Raw genomic sequence first — 23033 nt, 5'->3', positions numbered from 1 at the left:
AGAACACTACCACTCAAAAAGTGAAGAGGAAACAACTTCACGGTCTTTACCTTCGTGCATGCGTAACGAAACGAAAACTCATGCATGCTCTATTTATGAGTAACCCCTTCCACCCAATAAAATATATATTTTTATTCCCATGGTACATTGGATGGGACCCCTTTTTCATATAAAAATAATATGACATACATAAATATCTTTACCAAAAATAAAACATACATAAATATCATATGATAATTTCTTGGGATCGATTATGTGGATTTAAAGAGAAAGGAGGTTTGGGTTTGTGGGATCCATCTTTCTGCAATAATGTATTATTATCTAAGATTGTTTGGAAACTTTGGTCGTGACTCTTTGTTCTTTATTAACAAGATTTTTTAAGGCTATTTATTATCTTAATTCTACTATCTTGTTGGTTGATATTGGATCAAAACCTAGTTGGGCTTGGCTGAAGCATCATATCTTCTCCTCCTAATGTCGCAATGGAGGGGCCTAATCGATCTCTACACTCCACCAATTTAAGGCTTTGCACTGTGCGATCAATTTAAGTAAGGAGCTCTAGGCCAGGGCATGAGTACTTAGTTTCAATTCAATCGATTCAATAATCGGGCTCAAGGGCACAAGTTAATCGAGCTTTAAATGGGTTAATTGACTAATCGGATTATAAATGGACTAATTGGGCTATTAACGGGGCCAATCACAATATTTGGTCAATCTACCGTCAGGCTAGTACCTTGCATTGGGAACACTCAGTAATTAATCGATTAGTGCTTGAGCCTGACATGATTAGTTTTTGGTTGGCCCAGTCTTGAGCTTCAATTAGTTAGTTTGGCATCCATAACTCTTTCAGGATTCCATGAGACTACAGCTGTCAATTTCTAGCCCAAACCGGTCGGACTGATCAGAACCAATAGGTTTCAATCCAAACAATGAATACTTACCGATTCAACGGGTTTTTTAGAAATTGAAATCATCCGAATAGACTGATCAAAATCGAACCAAAACTAAAATCAAACCGATAAAAAGACAAAAGAGATAATAAAAGACCGAACCAATGCAAACCCTGTTGAATAAAAAAAAAACTTGAACCAAACCGAAGGAAACCATACTCTACCTTACTATTTGGCTTCGGTTTACATAACCCTGGACTAAAACCAATTCAACTCAACCAAAATTGAACCAAACCAGCCGATTGACAACCCAACTAGTCCACACAATAGGCAAACTAGCTATATCAATTCCGTGGCATTATGCGTAAGACGTGCGACTTACTAACTCGCGATGCAAACCTCACAATGCCACAATGACTGCAGCCATAAAATTTGATCCAATATCCCCATCCTTTGGAAGTTATTTTATTTTTGGGAGAGATTTCTTTAAGCAAGTGGCATAAAGGAATGCATCAATGAGGTGTGACAGAATGGTGATGTACTTCTAGCGTCTTAGAGAAACTTTTTCCTTTATTTTCTAGGACAAAGTTTTCCTCCGGCCAAAGAAGACGGTTCACCCACCTACCTAGGGTTCACAAAGCCCTCGTAGGGTTTTAGTATGTTCCAAAATACCCTTTTGATACCCATTCCTGTCCTTCGGTGAGTGAGATCCCATTCACCGTGGGTGGAGGGAAACTCGGTCCTATTTTTTAAACTAAATAATCTGAAAATGAAAATGGACCAGATCTGGTTCAATCTAATTTGGCCCAGTTCAGATCAAAACAAAAATAAGGACATTTGTATCGAATTTGGGCCAGCAATCTATGTTTTATTTACATATGGGCTAAATTTGGATCTCATACATTACCGTGTATTTGAGTTGGATTTGGACATGCGGGTCGATGTACAACTGCAAATTCGGATATTTGGATCGTGAAGAGGCTCTTTCCCATTGCAAGGGAAATTAAAGAGAAGGGAAGTGGAGATTTTTAAATTAAAAAGAAAACTTTAATAATTATTATCCAACATGATTATATAACCTATTTGATTTTTTTACCATATTTAGTAATGAAGCTGTCGAAAATTAACTTTTTAGGCAAGGTTGTGCATGTGCATGAGCGACATTAAATATAATCAAATTAATATAAAAGCTCATTCAAAATGACATAAAAACCCCTACCCCCTCCCCCTCTCTCTCTCTCTCTCCAATTTGACGGAATTGATGGGAGAATCTCCCGTGTACAAATATCCTCCCTTAATTTTTATTTAACTTTTCAAATCCAAGAGATTTAGATGCAAAGTAGAGTTAATTTTTTAAACCAAAGATGCGGCCTGCAGATCCATTTTTCAGGTCATGGGTATTCCTGGAAGGTAGGATACTAGGATCTATTGATCTCAACACAAAATTAGTGTTTTGTTTGGTCTGCTTTCTTAAAAATGCATTCCTAATCATAGAATGAGAATCATTCTCAACCAGAATGTGGAGTGGCTAGATAGTGTATTCCCAAATAGGTCGCATTTTCTAACATCCAAGAACGAAAAAGAAATCCGGGCAAACATCAGAAGAACGCTCCATTCCATATCATTTGACTAAACTTATTCCACCATTCTTTTTCAAGTTTCTGGATCAGACTATTTTTTAGTTTTCCTCTTGAAGTTTCTACAACTGAGGTTTTTACTGCTATCATCAGAGTGAACATTCTCAGGTGACTTCCTGGCCCTCCAACAGAGATCCACATATGTATACAAAACAAGTGTTCAGATAGAATTTTCTACTGTTTCAGCCTCGCTTGCCAAAAATACTTGAATAACCAACAAGGAAACTTTTCATCAAGGAAAATCCAGTAAAAGTGCTAATACTTCCACAGTTGACACTGTGAGATGGACTCAATTATAGTGCATTCACCCATACAGCATTGAATATAAGAGACAAAATGTCAAACAAAAACAATGATATCTAGCAAAAACCCGGTCAATGTTTATAATAGAAACCATTTGCAAGTGATGACATCAAAAAGTAAAAGTTACAGCAGTGGCATGAGAAAGGAAATCTACTAGATGCCCAAATGTCCAGTGTCCAGCCTAAGATCCAAACAAGGAGTAGAATATGCTTCTATCCCTCAATACAATCACAAAGTTACACAAGCTTCTCAAGGGAACAGCTTTAGACTTCCTCGTACATCCCAATGCCAAAAGGTTTTCCTAATGTATTTGAGAATCTGCATTACATATATGTTTGATGCGAGGACTGCAACCCATTACCCATATAGGCAGCATAATTTGATGGAGCAGCACTATATGTGCTAGCCGTAGCCCTATCATCTTGGGGATAATAGTATGGCCTTTGTGCATTTGGCGGCTGGGTGTATGCACCCTGGCTAGGAACTTGATAATCATAAGCAGTTGGAGCAGCATGAGGATACCTTTCCGTTGCTCCCATGTAGGCTCCCCTCTCATTGAAAAGTGGAGTCTGCCTATCCCCAGCAGCAACAGGCATTCGAGGACCAAAGTATCCTCCATTTGCCCGAGCCCTCTTTGGCTGTTGATGCTTCGCCATTTCTCCCATCCTTTTCTTATCAGCCTTTGATTTCTCCAGTTGAGCCACTCGTTTCTGCATTGGATACAGCGGATATTCTGCTTCAAATTTGTAATCCTCAACACACCTGATGACAGCCCTCAGTGCAGCAAGCTCCTGTGCATTTATGTCATTCTGAATACAAAATAAAAGAAAGTTCCTTAATACTTGACAAGGACGGGAGGGAAAGGAGAGTAGGGGAAGGAAAGAAAAAGTGGGATCTCTGATGTTCTACTGGCTAGAACATTGATAAGCACCTGAGGACCAACAGCACCTCCTGAACCACCCTTTCCTTGCGAGTTTCTCCTCAAGTCCCTCAAGTATGTCTTTAACAGGGGCACTGGAGGGAAGCTCTCAGTAAGCTGGAAAGCCTGAATAAAGTGAACAGCATCAATTTGCCTTCCACTGCTGACCAGCAATTCAACAACACCTGCGTAGGAGTGAAGCTCTAACAATTAGACGCTTCTAACATAATCATAGGCTCACCAAGGGTTTACCCATTTGATCCTTGCTTCCCCCTCCTAGCTTTCTGAAACAAATTTATATAATGCCCTGCAAGGCACACAGCCAATGGTACAGCCTAAAGAAAAAATGGTATGGTCTCTAGACAACATTATGGTCAGTTTTACAGAACACCAACCTGGCATTTTGTGTGTTAGCCCAAGAGAACGACAGAGCTCAGGTGCCTGCCTGCGACGAGCAACAGCAGGAACAAGCTTGCAAAGTTCTTCTTCATCAAACTCCGAAGAAATCCTAAACGTTGCGAGGATCTGCAGAAATGCCTCTGCTTCCAATGAATTTCCATTGGCAGCATCAATGTCCGCACCAGCCAACTTAGGCGTCCAGTCATCAGCAATTGCCTTGGCCTGCTGCTTGATTTCAGGGCTCAGAGGGTGATCAGCACCAGGCTCGGCCCCCGCCAACAAGGGGGCCACTGATTCCATCAACATTATACATGATCTGCGCATGCCCTGGAGGGCTGCATCCTTCTTGTTACTTTGTTGGGTAGTTTGATCAGGAGGGTAAAACCCCTCCAAAGAATCCAGCACCAAACGGGCTGGTTCAGTTGCACTTCTCAATGCAACAGAAATTTCCTCACGTACGGCAGCAAAATTTTTTCGGTTCTCCATAACAAAATTCAGAAGCCCTTTTACATCCATCTGTTCGCAAAATTGCGTCAGCTCTGGACGGGGCTTCACTTCAACAGCCACAGCATCAGCATTTTGCCCTGATTTACGAGGGGATTTCACCTCCAAATCAGGGAGGGATGCATTGGTATCACCATCGAATGAGCTGCTTACCTTGTTTTCTGTGTCGTCCTCAGCATCTACGGCCTCTAGAGATGGGGGCTCAAATTTCTCTCGAGCCTCCGTAATGGCAGTAACAGCAGCATCTTTTATCTCCTGCACTCGATCCAACAAAGTTTGTTCTTTAGCAGCAACAACTACTTCTCTCTCTGCAAGCAATGTGCGAGTTTGAGATTGTTTGTCCTCAAATTCCTTCTCCTTTTCTTCTAACTCATCAGATCTCTTCTTAAATAGTTCCTCAAGATTGTGGAAATATTCTTCAATTTCCTCCCATAGAACTGTCTCCTCAGAGGAATTCTTGAAAGATTCGAATTCAACAAATGCCTTCCCAAGCTGTTCTACCATAGAAGTTGTTGATTCGACATTCACAACTGGCTCTGCATCTGCCATGGCTATGCAAAGTGTAGGTGACTGTTCTGCAAGACAGGTTTTGCATATTGACTAAAAAAATTAAAAAAAACCAGTTGCAATGCCAAACATATACATTTAAGATATCTCCAAACACATTAGAAATGATAAACAATGCATGACATGAAAGGGAGAAGAATAAGTAGACAGAGTTTGTTGGATTGAATAGTGCCACATCAATAGACATAAGCATTGCCCATATCTAAGCCCAGAACAATAAAAAAATCAGAACCTACTTCGCAGTCTCACTTTGGTGCATTAAATGATTAAGGTCCCTTGGTCTATAAGCAGCTAACACAGAACTTCAAGTTGGGCACTAGACTAGGACAAGGTCCTATTCCTCGCTTCGTGTAACAAGGGCAGATAGATTCTTTTTAAGGCTAAAATGATGTGACAGGATGGATTCTTTAAAAAAAAAACTCGGTCTTTCCTATATATTATAGATGCACATCTCCTTAAGTTACACATCACTCCAGAATCCAATTTTCAATTGTAAATATGCTTGGACCAATCCATCCATCTGAGTTATCATACTCATTTCATCATGAACATCACACCGCAGTCCAACTACATACTAGTTAGCTTCAGCCAAGATTTAACCCCAAGTCCTCAGAACTTCCTCAAAAATGAAACAATAGAATACTTTCAAACTTGATCCATGAGGTTAGTGGTTGGGGATGAAAATAGAAGGTTAGTAGTGTAGAGCAATCCAGCCAGTATAATAGGCCAAGATTGGGATCGAGTGGCCGAGTGGGGTGGTTGATGGTGTGATTCTGTGCTCCAAATCTCCACAGGTTCTGATGGATGAAGTTATAGACTCAGGAGTTGCAGCAACAATTCAACTTGTAGGAGCAGCAACAGCAGCAACAATCTTGGGAGTGTTTGGGGGTTGATTGCAGCTTTTGAATTAATCTTCACAGCACTAGGATTGCTCAACAGAGATTAGCAGCAGCACAGGGAATTTCGATTGGAAGGAAAAGGAGAATAGAGAATACAGGAAATAGGGGTGAGGAGATTCGGCTCTCTCAGCCCCAGGGTTTTTTACTCTCACCAGCCAGGCCTCACAGCCCTTCATCCATACAAGGGATAACAGAATCTTCATGCTTCAAAGCAAATTTCATTCAACTATTCAAATCATGGGGAGGCTTCTAAAAGCCTTTACAATTAATGGAGGGCCATGCTTGCACCTCAAGTAACAAAGAAATAGAAAGTAATATTTAGAAACTAAATATTACATAAGAATAGAAACTAAATATGCTGCAGCTGGATTCTTCTTCATGTGGACCCCACTTGATGTCCTTCAATTCAGTGGCTAAGTCATGTGGTCCCCACTAAGATTCGGCCAGCACTTGACGTCAAAATTCTGTCAATAAAAATTGACAGTAATACCCTTCTCTTAAAAACTTTAAGTGACTAATAATTAAAGACTGATCTGCCCCCCCCCCAACGATCTTCTAGGAATAATCCCACCAAATCAAATATGGGGCTGTGACACTGCTCACGTGAACAATAACATGAACAATGTTTTGGTCTCTTCTTCATGTTTTGATCTACATCAGAAAAGGGAAAGAGAACTAGCACTGTAATCACCGTTGCCTAAACTAGACTCACTCTTTACCTCTAAATAATCTATCTCGGAATTCTGTTGCTCTTTCGAAACAAGAGGTATTAAAGACCTTGACTATAGGCTACCAAACAGTTGGGACATTGAGCAGAGACATGTCTGTATCCCTTGCACGTGAAGCACAACCTTTGTCATCACCGAAGATCTTTCACAACCACGACCTCGAGGTGGAGAATAAGAGTGTTTGGCCATGAATACGTCATAGAGGAACTGCTAATCTGTGGCTTGTTGAAGGACTTCTCTGGTGGAGGGGGTTTCTTGATTGTACTGTCATCTTTAGACAAGGTCTCTACAAAGTTCCTTCAATTGTAAGGTCTCTTCAGACTATCCTCCACCCGATATGCTATTTGTAAGGCGTCCTCCATTGTAGGCAGTCCCTAGAAGCCAATGCACCACTAATTTGAGGGTCAAATCATCGACTTAATCCTTTAAAAGGAAAATTTTATAGGACAGTCATACAACCAACTATGATGTATGGTGTAAAATGTTAAGCGGTTAAGAAGCATCATGTAGATAAATTCAATGTAGTGGAGACGAGGTTGTTGAGATGGATGTGTGGCAAAACTAGGAAGGATAATGGAAGGAGATGAGGTTTCTGATTGGAGGGCAAGGATCAATGTAGGCAACCCCATTTAGTTGGGATGACGCTGAGTTGTTAAAGTTGTTATAGTTGTCAAGGAGTCGCCTTGGCATCCAAGCACTTTTCTAGCACCTGGGGCAATCGCCCACTTTTCCTAACTTAGAAAGGTGCCCGCCTTGTTGTTCCAGGAGTCGCCTTGGGCACCTAGGACACCTATCTATCTGGTCGGATGCCATATATGTTTCATATGGTTTTTAGGCTTTTTAAATATATTTCATAATTAATGTTGTTACTAACAATGCTATTGGCTTGTGTACACACTATACAATATGCGAGGAGCACTGGATCATCAAGTTGTAATAATTAAAAAAGACAACATAATCGAAGAAGATAAAGAAGACGAGAGAAATTGTCGTGAGAAAGAAACCCTTCCTGCGAAGAGAACTGAACCTGAACTGAAAGGCAGAATCTGATCTCTCTGGCAGCTCCCGCGGTATCCTCTCTCTGATAACATCCCCTCCGATAAGTTCCATATTTTCCTCCCCCTCTTTTTTCTTACTCCTCGCCGATTCTTCTCGGTTCTTCCAGAACCTCATTTTTCCCATCCTCCTCTACTTCTTCCACTTGGTTCTTCTTCCCACCCCCTTTTTCTTTTTTCTTTTTCCCTTCCTCTCCTCTTCTCAGTTCTACCCCCCCCCCTTTTTTTCCCCTTCATCTTCCTCCACTTCTTCTACTAAGTTCTTCCCACCCCTTTTTCTTACCTTCCCCCTCCACTTCTTCTACTCGGTTCTTCCCACCTTTTTCCCCCTTCCTCCACCTCCCCTTCAATTTGATTCTTCCCAACCCCCCCCCCATCTCTTCCCTCATCCTCTTCAGCTTCTTCGCTGGTTTTCTGTTATTCTGTTTTTTTTTCCCTCTTCTTCTATGTTTATGTTTTTGACTTAAAATGATTAATGACTATTGGAATGTAAACTGAGGATATGATTTAGTTCGGTGCTTCTAATTAAGCTTGAAGACATATCAAGAGAAACATTTTCAGATCCTTCCCTTGTTATGATCAATTTCTTTTCCTTCTTTCAGATTAGTTCATTAATGAACCCTAGCATTCTGCTATAGTATGCCATCTCTTTAATGAAATCAAAATCATAGAGGTATACTACAAACTTAATACTTATATTCTTTATAATTCTGCTGCTAAATTATGTCATTATGCTTTTTAGTTTATTGCTTTGTTTTTTTTATTTATAAATATCTTGAAATTGTCTCTGCTTTTGCATTTCCACTGGCTCAAAATTGTAGAATAAACAGAATTCAGTCAGGCAATCATCCATAGATTTTGGATACAAGCACTCATTTGCTGCTAGAGATACATCAAGGATAAACAGCTGTTGAAAAATATCATAAGACAAGTCCTTATCCAAGCAGCTACAATAAACTACCTCCTTTATTTTGTTCAATACCAATTTCAAAGTGAGGCGCTGATCAACAGAGCAATGCCTAGAGGGCAACTCAACTTACATCACGTACTTGAATATTCAATATCCAGTTATATGTTCTGATAGAATCTATAATAAAAATTATTGGGTGTTCTTGTTCTCTTTATTTCAAACATTCAACGCCTTAAGTTTTGTCTAATATAAACCCCCTCTGGATATCCGTCATCACTACCTTTCAATAACTACTTCTTTGCCACTTTTTATCATCCAAAATCCCCTTTCTCTTGTTCATAAATTCCTTTTTTTGGGGGGTAATACTTATTCATGAATTTCTGACGTAGCCCTACTCTACTCAAGTTTTGTCTCTGAACACAACAGAATGCACTCCTCTTTCATTCCTACCAACATAGTTCAAAAACTCGTCTCGGAGGGCCATTTTGGCTAGACCAAAATTTCGCCAAAACATTGTATGTTTTTCTATGAGTTTTGCTTGGCCATTCCGAGGTGCAAAAGGCTGAAATGAGCGAATTACCGAAACAAAGCAAACAAAATGAGCGAGATTCTGAAACGAAATGACAGAAATTTCCGCCGAAACATTGTAGTTTTGGGTTTTTCGACGTTTCATTTGATGTTTTGTCTCAGGGAATTCAGAATACCTGAAATTTCGCCGAGTTTTTGAACTATGCCTATCAATGATTCCTTTAAAGTAAGAACATTTATCTCCAAAAAAATACCTCACTGTATTGGAATCACCAACCCATAACAAGACCCAGGGTTCTGAAGAATCAAAAAGAAACCTGAGAATAAAGTTTTTGGCACTCCAAATTCTTTCAACCCGAACGGATCAATTCTTCCCGGGGGGAAAGAATATAAATCTTGTTTTCTTTTTTTCTTCTTAGTACTCTTTATCTCTTCCCGTGACCCCAAGATGTGTGATAGAAAAGCCTTTCATTATGTTTTATCATCAGGGTAATGAAACACCAACCTGCCAGTTCTTTTTATGAGCCATTAACAGGAGAATTTGTCTTGGAAGAGGAAGAGCTGCTTAAACTCCGTGAAACAGAATTAAATAGAGAGGAACAAAAGGAGAACACACAACAATGAAAAATCAAAAAGGGAATAGACAAAACAAATACAAGCTAAGAAGAAGACATGGCTTAAACAACAGAATTTCAAGTTCTAAGCAAAAGCAGAGCCGAAGTAGCATAAGATTGTGGGAAAAAACAAATAAAAGAGGGGAGGGATTGGTTACGTACCAACGCAGTTACGAACAATGAGGCTGATTTGAGAACCTTTAAGAAGGGGCAGAGCTGTGCCGGTAAGCTTGTGTTTTGCTAATCGCAGAAACCCGAAACCCTAACTTTCGTATCTTCGTCTCCCTTCCAAAATGCATACCCTGTATCCACTGGTGCGTGTTAAACTGTCGCGGGCTTATAGTAACCACAATGCGATAAGACAAGGATGCGCCCCTAACGCTATATGGTGTTTGGTCATTGGTGAACCCTCTGAGCCTCGTAACCAGTACTATTATAAAAACCGACCAAGCTTGGCCGGGCTAGACGGTGCAGGCCCAGTCCTAGAACAATCTTAATATTTAATGAATAAGACCAATAGATAAACAACTTACCCTTTTGTTTTTTTTGGTAGAAATATTGAGAAACTTTATTAAGATCAACGTGAATTGCACATACATGAAGTCCGAGATCTATGGAGCGAGATTTGGCCAGAGTAAACTTACTTAATTGGAAAACTGGGTTTTTACTGGGTGAGTCATCTGAGAAGGCAAATTTTTTCAAAATTTGGTCAAAGAGAAGACTCAAGAGTGATGTAGACGCCAAGACAAGAATTTGACAAGAATTGGTCGTGATTCTTCATAAAAAAAAAGATTTGATCGTAATTCATCCTAATCACAACAAATATGATGAGTCCAGTACTCCAGTTATTAAAAAAAAAACCATTAAACTATTTCACTTGAGTAAAATGGTAAAAATCCTCAACTCCTCTCGTTCAATAGTTTGTTGAGGTAAAATGAAACCCTAAGTCCCTCCGTAACTTGTCAATGGCTAACAATCGTGAGTTTTCGCACTTGATTAGCAAATTATTCCTAGAGAGTGCACGGGGACTTAAAGTCCCAATGACATTTAACCACCCCCATGTGTCTAGGCACATCCTACACCCCCAATGCTAGGATCTAGATCCTCTATTGTTGAGCTGCCAGGCAGGACAGTGCTGCCCAGACATGGTGAGGCACGCAATGACCACCTTACCCCCACTCGGGCAGGGGTGAGGCGATCATTGCACGCCTCACCATGTCTAAGCAGCACGGTCCTGCCGGATAGTTAGGCAGTAGAGGATCCAAATTGCCAGTGCTGAGAACACTTTCCCTATATCTAAGGATCCAACTCCTCTACTTCCGCCTGCCCGGTACTGCCATGCACCCCCACACACAAGCGTGGTGGAAAGTACCGCCTTACCCCCGCTCGGGCAAGGCGCTCAAGCAGGGGTAAGGTGGTACATTCCGCCTTGCTTGTGTGTGGGGCGCACAAGGCAGTAGGGGCAGGCAGAAGTAGAGGCGTCGAATTGTATATTTAATCATTCACATTAATAAATATAAAAAAAAATGATGAAAAATGAATATGTAAAATACATAACAAAAGCTTCAAGAAATATCAATGAAACTTTTCATTACTATTTCAGGCATTGTCAAGATGACATATGTTTCCTCACCTGGCACTTATCTTGGTCTCCCTTCTGATATCTGTTGATCTAAAACCAAAACATTCTCTTACATTATTGATAGGATCAGAGATAAAGTGCAAGGTTGGAAACAAAGACTCCTTTCTTATGTGAAAAGAGAGATCCTTATGAAATCGGTGGTTTCAGCTATTCTTAGCCACTTGATGTCTTGTTTCGTCTTGCCTAAAGGCATCACAAACGAGATTAACCGCATCCAAAGACAGTATTGGTGGGGTCAAGTCAAAGATGAGAAAAAAAATTGTTGGGTCAATTGGGACTTCATGACTAAGAGTAAAAGTGAGGGTGGATTAGGTTTTAGAGATCTTCACCATTTTAACTTGGCCCTTCTATCCAAGCAAGCTTGGGGATTATTGGTTAATCCATCTTCATTATGGGCCAAATGCATGAAAGCCCGTTACTTTCCCAACTCCACCTTTTTGCATGCTCAACTTCCAAATAATGCATCCTTAGGGTGGAGGAGTGTTCTGACAGGGAGGGATGTTCTCTTTAAGGGCATCAAAAAAATTATTGGGAGTGACACTTTGACTAATATCTGGTTAGACCCTTGGGTTCCCTTTACACAAGACTCAAGAGTTCCGTATCCTAAGCCTATTGATTGCAATCTTGAGTATGTGGTTGACCTTATTGATTCTAATACTAGAGAATGGAAAAGTGATTTCTTATCTTCTATCTTCCCATCTGACTTCGCTCTTGAAGTAGCAAAAATTCCGTTGAGCTCCACAATCTTTGATGACTGTTGGATTTGGTCTTTTGATAAGAAGGGTGTCTTTTCAGTCAAGTCGGCATACTATGTTTCCAAATCATCTTCTTCCTCTTCTTCTCGCTCAACTAGACCTAACCCTCTCTCTTCATCTACATGGAAATCAATTTGGAATCTTGATCTCCCCCCCGAAAATTAAATCATTTGTTTGGAGAGCATGTCATGATGCTTTGGCTGTTAAATCCAACTTGGTTGAGAGGAATCTAATCTTTGACCCTTCTTGCCCATGTTATAATGAACCAATAGAAACTGTTGCCCATGCCCTTTTGTCATGTAACCATGCTAAGTTAGCCTGGTTTGGATCTCCATATTGCCTTCGGCCTTCAATGTCCTACTTTACATTTGCAGAGTGGATTAAGTCTTGGTTTGAGGTTCCCGATTTTTGTAAGAGAGAATGTAGAAAACTAGCCCATTTTTATGCTATTCTCTCTTGGGAAATATGGCGCACAAGAAATAGAAAAGCTTTCAATAATATTGCTACTAACCCACAAGAAATTTTATTCTTGGCCAACAGAATGATGCAGGACGTGGCAGCCACCTTCATTGACAAACCTCCGTCTATGATCAATCACTCACAGGGAATTACTCATTGGACACCTCCTATAAAAGAATATGTCAAGCTAAATTCTGATGGTGCCTTCATTAAAGGAACAGCTTCTGGTTATGGTGCTCTCATTCGGGATGATAAAGGTTTTTTCTTGGTAGGTGTTGCTCTCAAAGATATTCCAAGATCTGTCCTTTATTCTGAATGTGCAGCCATGAGACTAGCCTTGTTGCTTGCTTTGGAATTGGAGATCCATGATTTGGTGGTGGAATCAGATTGTGCAGATTTAATTAAATATGCCAGACATCTTTCTAATCCACCGTGGGAAATCTTACTACTTATGCAAGACATTTGGAGCTTTCTTTCACACTTTCATTCTGTTATTATTATGCATGTTGTGCAATCTACAAACTCTTCAACGCATCTCTTAGCTGCTTTTGGAACTTCTTTTTATGATTCATCTCTTTGTAAATGGGTGGGTATGCCCCCCTACTTTCCTTGGGATGTACTTGAACTTGATCGTGGATATATTTCTAATGCATAACTTTCCATTTGACCCAAAAAAAACAACAAATTGATTGCGATAAGTTCATTCACTGCTTACACACAATTATTACATGCTTTCATGGCAAACAGGGGAAGAGGGAAGAGGCCATACGTTCACAGTACCATATTGGTATTCATCAACTCATCTTCTTCCTTGTCATGGAGACGACGACATTGACTAACTTGTTCTACTCCTTTAACATCCGATGGTCGAGTATCTCGCTGTACGTACAGAACAGCTCATCCATTATGCTCTCCCCAAAGTGACTAGCAACCAACGACTCTGATACAACTTGCATGTACTTTGCCACATTGTGCCCAATACCGACTTTATCCAACGAAAATCCCTCACTAATAATACCATTGTAGTCTTCTTCTTCTTCCGTACTCCAATTTACTTCTAAAATCTCCAATCGATTGATGTCGAAGGATCCTTGCCTTACTATCATAGGCTTCACTTCTTCAGGGAATGGACAGTAAAAAGGCAAATTGAAAGAGTCCACCTGCTCCTCCTGGATCCGTCCCTGCAGAAGAGACCAAATGTTTATGATTTATTAATTGCAATTGAGCATGTCCATAAGATGAACCTACTACATACCTCTGTGACCAAGTCATTGAGTGCCATTGCCAAGAGCTCCCATATGTAACAAGCCTCACTGCTTGAGGGATCTGAACTTCTCCTCCCCAATATTATTAGGACCATACGGCCTCCAAGGATCAATTCTTCAGAACGTAACCTCAAAAATTCATAAAAATCGGTCTCGAATTGTTCATAGAATGCCTTAAGCACGCATGGAGGGCTTGTTTTTGAAATGTAATTGTTTCCCTTGTTACTATTTTTGAGCCCTTGAGGAACCTGACCGTCATTGATACTATTCATCACTATACAACAAAATTGACGTATTATTACTTTACACATATTTGGTTATCATTATGCATCACAAATTAACTTGCAAGCTAGTAAGAAAGAATTGTTTTTTCGGAACAGAACCTAACCTGAGACAGCCACTGGAGACTATAAGAAGAGTGAACAAAGTGGAGACTCTCTCTTGGGAAGAGCCTACCATAGAAGGAACCAGGAGTTCCCGAGATAAAGCATGGCCCCAAGTCATCTCCTTTCTCGTCCCTCTGTTTCCCATAGAAATTCGCAAGAGACTGGAAGATGGTGTTGAAGTCATTTTCTGGTAAGTCGTTCAGGAACACTTGAAACTGTGGGCATGGATGATCAAGCTAGCGACATTTCTTATTGATGGCATCAATGAGGACAGAAACCACAAACAAGGTATTGGGTCCAGAAGAGCAACCCAAATCGGCGATGGCCAGCGTTTTAGGCAACCTGGTTGAGTAGATATCAAGAATGGCTTCCTCTGTAATGGGCTTCGTGATGGTTATTACCCTTTTCTGTGAGAATTGAAAAATAAGAACAAACAAACACTACTAGTAACCTGATACAAAACATGAACAGACACAGAAATTAAGGCACAGATTATACCTGAAGTAGCGAGTTGGTAGCGTAGCTTGTTTCTCCAATTCCTCCGTTCATGTGGAGAACTTTAGTTACATCCATTACTGAATTCTTGGCTTGAATTAATCAATTAAAATTCACACTCAAATCTACTTGGGACTTGGGAATTGAGAAGACTACGTGTGATTAATAAATAATGCTCTGCTTCTGAGCTCAATGCCCCAATGGGGTGAATGTTCACGTAGGTGAGCATATGTGAATGACTCACAGTCGTTTAGATTAAATGGAACATTCCCACAGAATAGATTTCATCTGAAAAGTTGAGAACCTATGTGAATATTCCCCGCTCACCAATGTCCCATACTCCCATGGCTTCATCTTATATATAATGGAGGGATGTCGTCAGCAGCCGTGTATAAGTTGGTTTTGTTTTGTTTTTTTTTTAATTTTTTTATTTGACAGATTTTTTTTCTGCATCGAAGGTTTAAAACCACAAGCTTCGAAAGGTTACTTTCAAACTTTTTATAATAATTTATTATGGCAAACACCGGTTACTTTTCAAACTTTTTAGGAACTATATTACTTTCAAACATTTTAGGAACAATATTACTTTCAAACTTTAAAGTGTAAAATAATTGACGTCCCACCTTATTAGAGATTCTCCATATTCAATCCCCGAATGTATGGTCTGTCTGTCAGAGTAAGAGCGAGTGCCTAGCCTCTTCAAATTTAACTGTTTGAGCATGGAATTTAGTTATTATGTATTGGCAATATCGGTATCGATTTCAGATCAAAATACCCCATTTGGACTGTTTGTATCGATCAGGTATCGATATTGGTCACGACTCACGACCCACGACCGAAACTGATATAAATCCACTGATACGGTGGACAAGATACTGATTCCTGTTCATCAAACAACAAAAAAATAATAATAATAAAGAAGATCCTAATTCCTAAGACTCTGTGTTTGAATGTACACGTTGAGGGGAAAAAAAAATAATGTGGGTTAACAGTACAAGTGATGTAAAAAATTAATGGGAAAACATTTGGCCATGTCACGAGCAAACGTCTTATGTACATTTTATCCCCATTTCAGACACAGATTATTTTCAATTCAAACCTGTGACCACTGGATTGCAATAGAGCAACTTTACTGTTGCGCCAAGGTCCACCCTGTACATTGAAGCCGCTTTTAACCACAAAAGACGTTTCACTTTAGCACTCCGAGCACTTTTATTTCTGCAACCACTCTCACCTATGACACGTGCTTTGGGGAAACCCCGAATATGCAGGGTTGGCAATTTGTCAGGCTGAGTCTTGAATATGTCAGGGTGAGGCCAAGACTTGGCCCAAGTTCACTCCTGAGCCCCAGGCCTTTCAACTGAAACCCCAGGGTGGCCAGGCTGAAGTGAATTCAAGGAAGTCCAGCTCAATAAGCTGTTTTATTCCATCAAGTGATCTACACAGATCTATCATATAAGGAATTCCATCCTTGATGAAGAGCTAGCACACTTTATGCTATCAAATCCTGGTTGAAATGTTCTTTGGTCATTATCTAGCTGCCTCAGCTTAAAACCCCAAGTTAGCAACGTTATTTTCGAAGGCAAAAAGTCTCTATTTCATGCTCTCAAGTTACATGTTTTCCAATTACCATTCATCCCCAGACCCCAAACCACCACCAGGTGGGATGGGAAGGCAAATTTTCCTCTTAACAGCCCAGTTGTGAAAATCAACAATCTTAATATGTCACATGGTAGTTTAGTTGGATTTGAGGTTATCGCCATATTCCGTCGGATCAATGGTAATTCTGGAGATCCGAAATCTCCCCGAATATTTAACTCATGATGGTTCCTGCTTCCTACCAATATTTAAGCATGCAGCTCCGTAGATCATACTTTATTATTACATCATATGATGCTCACTCCCAACTCTATCTTCCTTTTCAGTGAACCAGAACATTGTATTTAGGTACTCTTCAATGCACTGGGGATGACCTTGTTTAGCTGACTCTAAACTCTATATAAGATTGAAAGAGGAAGATTGAGGAGAGTGCCCACCTGAGTTAGTAAACATATCAATAGAGAATAGGAATCATCATGAATCAAGAATCACCCTTGATTCATGTGATAAGTTTCAACCCAAAAGCATTTAATCACATGGCAAAGTAAACATATCAATCTCGACTCTATTTTTTGTAATACTTATTGATTAAGATTTAAAAGCAATGAAAATAAATCGATACAAAAGAATGTGCTCCAATCTCAAGTTCACCATTTCTTGCAGCAATAGCAAGCCAAAAGCTCTATTCTGTTTAGTATGTAGTTACTCAAAATTTTATTTATTATTATTCAACATTTAATTTGTTTTTTCCTTTCATCAAAGCTGAAAGCAAGTTGTATGTTTCTTTATTTTCTATTTCACTGAAATTGACAAAGATCACCTTATTGTTATTTGGCACTCATTAAGGACTAACCTGAGCAGATAAAAAAAACAAACAGGAGAGAGGGGAGGACTAACACGACACACAAAATCCAGGGTGACAGGAAATTAAGAATATGATGGAAAGAAATCAGAGGTCAGGGGAGGAGGATCTTCCAGGTCCATAAATAAATTCATTTCATTTCAAGTATTTCAAAGTATAATCTTCGAACATCGCAACTCAACTACAGTGTACAACTATGAAGTCCAAAGGTTACATTGGAATATTATCACCATAGATTTGCTTCATTGGCACAGGAGCATAAATAAGCTAGTGCGCAATACAACTACTCGCTGGCAGTTATGTGTAAAAGTTACTTACCAGCAAAGTTTGAAATGCTGTTACTGAAAACAAGGGATTGCAATGCTCCCATTGCAATTTGGAACTTCAACGTGGAAAATTAATTCTCAGTTCCCACTGGCCATTAAACTCTTAGGGCATACATGACTGAACCAAGTGGATAGGATGCTGCCTCGTGAAATAAGATAAACGATGAACGCCACATATGCTGCTGTTGCAGCACAGACAACAGAGCCAAATAATAGTCCATTCACTTCAACTGAGAAGAAATCCAATAGGAGATACCCGTTGATAAGTATTATCAAGGCAGCCACAAGCCACGCTAAAGTCTACATCATAAATACAAAAACTTTATTAGAACATGTAAAAGCATTATTCTTTTATAGTCAATTTCACTTACACAGGAACTAATCCTTCAGTTTTAATAGAAGAAAGCATGGCCAGTGTTCAACGTTAACAAGGATTTGATGTAGACAATATGAAATGCTAAAAAATAAGAACCCCCAATGGTTTTATCATGAAAAACTAAAAGAAATATTGGATCATGAAGCCACTATATTATCAACAGCTTTATCATCCTCACTCAAAAAATTGAATGAAAATACCTCAGTTTTGATACCTCTGGAAAAGTTTTCAGAAATGTAAGCTGATTTGCTTCCCATCCTTATCAAAGATTGAGGGATCAGTAACCTATCGGCCGAGCTAACTCGGGATCAGCCCAGACTGATCCAGCTAATATTGTCCTCTACTCCCCATCTCCCAGATTATCCCCCCACGGATCGGTCAAATAACACCCGTACGAGTTAACTTGGTTTCACCCAGGACTGATCCAATAATGTTTTTCAATCCCTACATCCTTGATCCTTACCTTTTAAAGTCATATACTCCACTAGACAGGTTATGCATCTATCAGGACTCAGGGACCATGCTCAGTGTGTTTGTTTAATTAATTTACTATCCTATATACTGTTATCTCCAGTAGTTAGGTTTGAGATGAGTCCATTTTTTCCTGTAAAAGGGAAAGCATGATGTCAAAAGGTCAAAGGTCAATTGATATGAGTTGTTGTTAAAGACAAATCCATCCGTGTAATGTTACAAGACACTGTCAGCATCAACCATCATAATAAGATTGTTACTGAGGTCCACACTTAAACTATAATTACTCCTAAACGCAATTGGCCATATGCAATGCAGGGTACATGTCAAACAATAAAATTTTATGATTGCCATCTCACCATCTCAATCTTCTAGGACATATGACAGTTTTTTGGATAATCAAGGGCACCAAATCTATTCTTTAGCATATTATGGGGCTCTTAAGTATAAACAAAGAACCCCTACTTGTTTTCACAAAAATTATGTCCAGTTGGATGCATATTGCATTGTATTATGTACAGAAGTTGCATTGAAGCATGGAATGGACTAATTAAGGATAACTGTAAAGAAGAAGCCATAGGGCCCACCTACACAAGCTAAGAGGTGTATCTATAACAAGACATGAAAACCATTTTTTTTCTTGTAGGGGGGGGGGGGAAGGGCTATATATATATTCATAAGATCTATTGTACGGGTTTTCTCAAAACTTTGGGTGGGCCTCCCCAACCCCCAGGGCTTTGCCCCTCATCTAGGTTATAGATGACTAGTTAGATCAAGGTACCAGAGATGGTATTTTCTTAGTTCCTCACCAAGCCTTTTGGGATGTCTTCAAATTAGCTAAGGATCTAAATGTGATTTCATAGATCAATAAAGGAGGGAATTGTGTAGGGAGACAGAGACTAGGTTCAGGTTATGGAGCATGGGAATTTTGGGATCCTTGCAAGTCTGATAATGAATGTTGATTATCACTAACAGGAGCAGGTCAAAGAAATTACAAATTACAAAGAAAGAACAAAATAAATAAGGATAAAGAATTGGAAAGAAAGCTTCAGAATGGAAGAAGAGAAGGATTTCCTGTGTTACACCTAAGGGTTGTGTCTGGTTGAAGGGGATATGATGTTAACATAAAACTAAAATGGAAAGTTTGTAATCATTACCAGTAATGATTGTAATCTTGTATAACTAACTCCAAAACATTCCAGACCTGGTTATTGAATTTTACTTTACTTTGCAATCAAATCCCGAAAATAAAGATTTCATCTGAAAAGTATAATTACAAATATGGAAAGAGTTTTAAGTAGGTTACACAATCATGATGACGAAAGTTTCCTTTCACTTTCTTAAACCAACTTCACTTCCTTTTACTTGCGACCAGACGGAACAAATATTTCTATACATTAGCCCATGCCAAACAGAACGCTGTAATTCTCATATAAAATGTAGAAAGCAGGCCCCTGAGCATGTCTGTATGGTTTCTTTGAAACCCAATTCCTACTCATTAAGCAACTTATCTAGTCTGTCCAACTCTAACAAACTAGTTAAATGACTTAGAGAACACGCAAAGCTTATCAACTAACAGATATAAGCCGTCGTAACCAATTACCAAGAAAACCCCTGCAACACTGAAGTGCGGAGATTTTAGTTGCTTTCAAGACTGGCTATTTTAATAATCAACTATTTCGACTGTCCTCCATAAAAGACCATAATGAAAGACTGCAGAACACTATAAACCTAATCGATCTGCATATTGGATCCACAGACCAAAATTCCAGAAATTCTACTTAATTTTGGCAGCAACAGTGTCACTTTCTTCTCTAATCAGTTGATTGTGAATGCATCACTGTAACTGCAGTTAGGCATAGAGCAAGAAATTTGCACTAAAGCTGCATTGTTATCCCAGCAATGGCATATACAAAATATAGTATAGTCTAGATGCAGAGATAGTTTGAGTCCTCTCAAATGAATCTTTTACAGGAATCAGTGATTGTACAGGAACACAACACAAACATAATTCGCTATACAAAGGGGAGCAATGCACACAATTAATAAGTCTACATCATGGACAATTTGAATACCATGCATGAGCATCCAAAAATAAACAGCACAGGCATAAGAATTTGGGTGCAACTATTTAATGAGAAAGGTGTAATCAATATGAAGGAAAGGAAGGACCATGATGTCACTGATAATATCAATTCCCATGACTGTAGTAAATTCAGTTCAAAAAGTGTAAATATAGATACTCTTTCTACTAAAGCAATTGAATGCAAATGATTCAAATACTATTAGGATTCAGGATCAACACCAACCAAGGTCTCTTGGAAAACAATTAATGTTTAACCAGAGTAACAGAGATTCAAGTCATGGATTGACACCATAGAACGGAATAACTAATTAAATAAAAAATATATATAAGGTATTGAATTATAGGCTAGCATCTCACCTTGAGAATTCGACCGATCTTGAAGGTACCCATTAGCTCCTCCTTGGAGACCAAGCAAAGAAGAGGAATAAGGGCAAATGGGATCTGAACCGATTGAAGGACATTAAGCCATTCATTTAGGACATCTAATGTAGCTTCAGATGAGTCGAACACAAGGGCAACAATTATAGTCGGGACGATAGCAAAGCTTCTTGTGATCAAGGACCGCAACCATTTCTTCAAACGGAGATTGAGGAAACCCCCCATGATAAACTGACCTGCATAAGTCCCAGTGATGGTGCTACTCTGCCCTGCCGCTAATAACCCAATACCCCAGATGTAGAGAATTGGGAATCTTCCTCCCCCGTACTTCTCTTGAAGATACTGACCCGCATTTCCGAGGCCTATGCTATCAGCTTTATCTGTACCATAAAATCCCTTTGCAAAAACAGTTGTGACAAAGAGGTTGATCATGAAGGAGATGGCCAAGGCGGCGGTGGACTCAATGGTGTAGTAATTAAGGGCTTCTTGGACCCGGCCTCTCTTGTGGATCTCAACCTTCCTTGACTGTACAAGAGCAGAATGCAAGTACACATTGTGAGGCATAATTACACAACCTACAACACTAACAGCTTGACGTATTGTTTTTGAGCTCAATTTTGGAACCACAACACCTACAAAAAGGAACCGTTTTATCAGGTACTTTTAGTTATACCGGGAAGGCAACACAAGGCACAAAGGTAGCTGTCTCACCTATTAGAAGTTCCTTTCCACTGGGTTTGGTGTCGCCAAACATCCAGGCAAATGAAATTGCCATTGTTCCTATAAGAACTGCAAAAACGGCTTCCAATTTCCTCACTCCATAATTCTCAAGAAATAAAAAGATGAAACTGTCAACAGCAAAAATAATCTGTCAAGTTCACATATCGAGCCATAACTATCTCTGAACAAAGTGACTGACAGGCTTCTTCTAATCAGATGAGACCATGACTTGGGTGCACTCTTAATCAACCAGGGCTTTATTTCATGACAAGCGAAACCTTGAGCAGACTGGAATCCATCAGAAGAGAACATACAGATTTTGAAGGAGATATTTTGAAGTAAAACTGTAATATTTCAACAACCCTAATTTATGTGGTAACATCAAACGGGGAGGAAAAAAAATGAAAGAGAAACCAATAAATAGGATCGTAAAAAACCCAAAATATTTGAACTCCACATAACCAAATAAAAGCAAACAAACAAAACAAACAGACGACAAAGAAGGGGGGAAAATCAACTCATAGCCCAAATTAGAATTCGAATAAGCAGAATGAAAATTACCAATCACATGCTGTGATGAGAACCCCGGCCCAGAGCGGCAGAATTCCATTGCTGAGAATCTTGATGGCAATAGCGCTGCCAATAACCTCCTGAATATCAGCCCCAATCAAGGCCAGCTCAGTCATAATCCACAAAAGGTAGCCCGCCCATGATGGGTACTCCTCCCTACAGAGCTCCGCCAAGTGCCGACCCGTGGCGACACCAAGCCTGGCTGACAACATCTGAATCAAGAGTCCCATAATAGTGGCCCACATTAATAGCCACAACAGAGAGTATCCAGCGATGGCTCCCGACTGGAGATCTGCTTCGAGGTTTCCAGGATCGAGGAAAGCAATGCTCATGAGGAACCCTGGACCTGTAAATAACCATAATTTCTTCCATGAAAAGGGTGGAACTGTGGAGAAATCCTTGTTATGGATGTTCTCACTCTCGTCGACACCCACCACCACAACCTTCTCACTGGAATCGAAAGCTGTCTCTCCTTCACCGTTTTCTTCTTCTTCAGAATCGGGAGACCGAATGGGTAATAATCTACCCGTCTCTTCCAATTCTTCCTGTTGTTGTGGATATGTAGAAGCCATTTTCAGTTGATGTAACTTGGAATTTGGAACTTGGAAGGAATGAGCAATGGCGGAGAAAGACGACGAAGTCGAAGTAGTTCTTTAAAGGGGGATTGGTCTATATATATATATATATATA

The 23033-nt window shown here is 39.7% G+C and overlaps 3 protein-coding genes and 1 pseudogene across 3 annotated transcripts; 1 reads left to right on the top strand and 3 right to left on the bottom strand.

The window, feature by feature from the left end:
- Positions 1-2988: 2988 nt before the first annotated feature.
- On the bottom strand, positions 2989-5421 carry LOC122657736 (FRIGIDA-like protein 3). The gene is made up of 3 exons (XM_043852529.1): positions 4145-5421; positions 3762-3934; positions 2989-3639 (listed from the first exon to the last, which is right to left on the bottom strand). Exons 1-3 carry the CDS (start codon positions 5199-5201, stop codon positions 3154-3156), a joined length of 1716 nt encoding a protein of 571 aa, XP_043708464.1. The 5' UTR covers positions 5202-5421; the 3' UTR covers positions 2989-3153.
- A 7473-nt stretch (positions 5422-12894) lies between these two features.
- LOC122658205 lies at positions 12895-13464 on the top strand. Its single transcript, XM_043853115.1, has one exon. It carries the CDS (start codon positions 12895-12897, stop codon positions 13462-13464), a length of 570 nt encoding a protein of 189 aa, XP_043709050.1.
- Positions 13465-13603: 139 nt separating this feature from the next.
- LOC122658204 lies at positions 13604-15084 on the bottom strand (annotated as a pseudogene).
- Positions 15085-17796: 2712 nt separating this feature from the next.
- On the bottom strand, positions 17797-22924 carry LOC122657737 (metal transporter Nramp3-like). The gene is made up of 4 exons (XM_043852530.1): positions 22335-22924; positions 21765-21901; positions 21033-21685; positions 17797-18042 (listed from the first exon to the last, which is right to left on the bottom strand). Exons 1-4 carry the CDS (start codon positions 22913-22915, stop codon positions 17821-17823), a joined length of 1593 nt encoding a protein of 530 aa, XP_043708465.1. The 5' UTR covers positions 22916-22924; the 3' UTR covers positions 17797-17820.
- Positions 22925-23033: the final 109 nt, after the last annotated feature.

This window comes from Telopea speciosissima, chromosome 4 (assembly GCF_018873765.1).
Source record: "Telopea speciosissima isolate NSW1024214 ecotype Mountain lineage chromosome 4, Tspe_v1, whole genome shotgun sequence".
NCBI lineage: Eukaryota > Viridiplantae > Streptophyta > Magnoliopsida > Proteales > Proteaceae > Telopea > Telopea speciosissima.
This window is presented reverse-complemented; position numbering and strand designations above follow the sequence as displayed.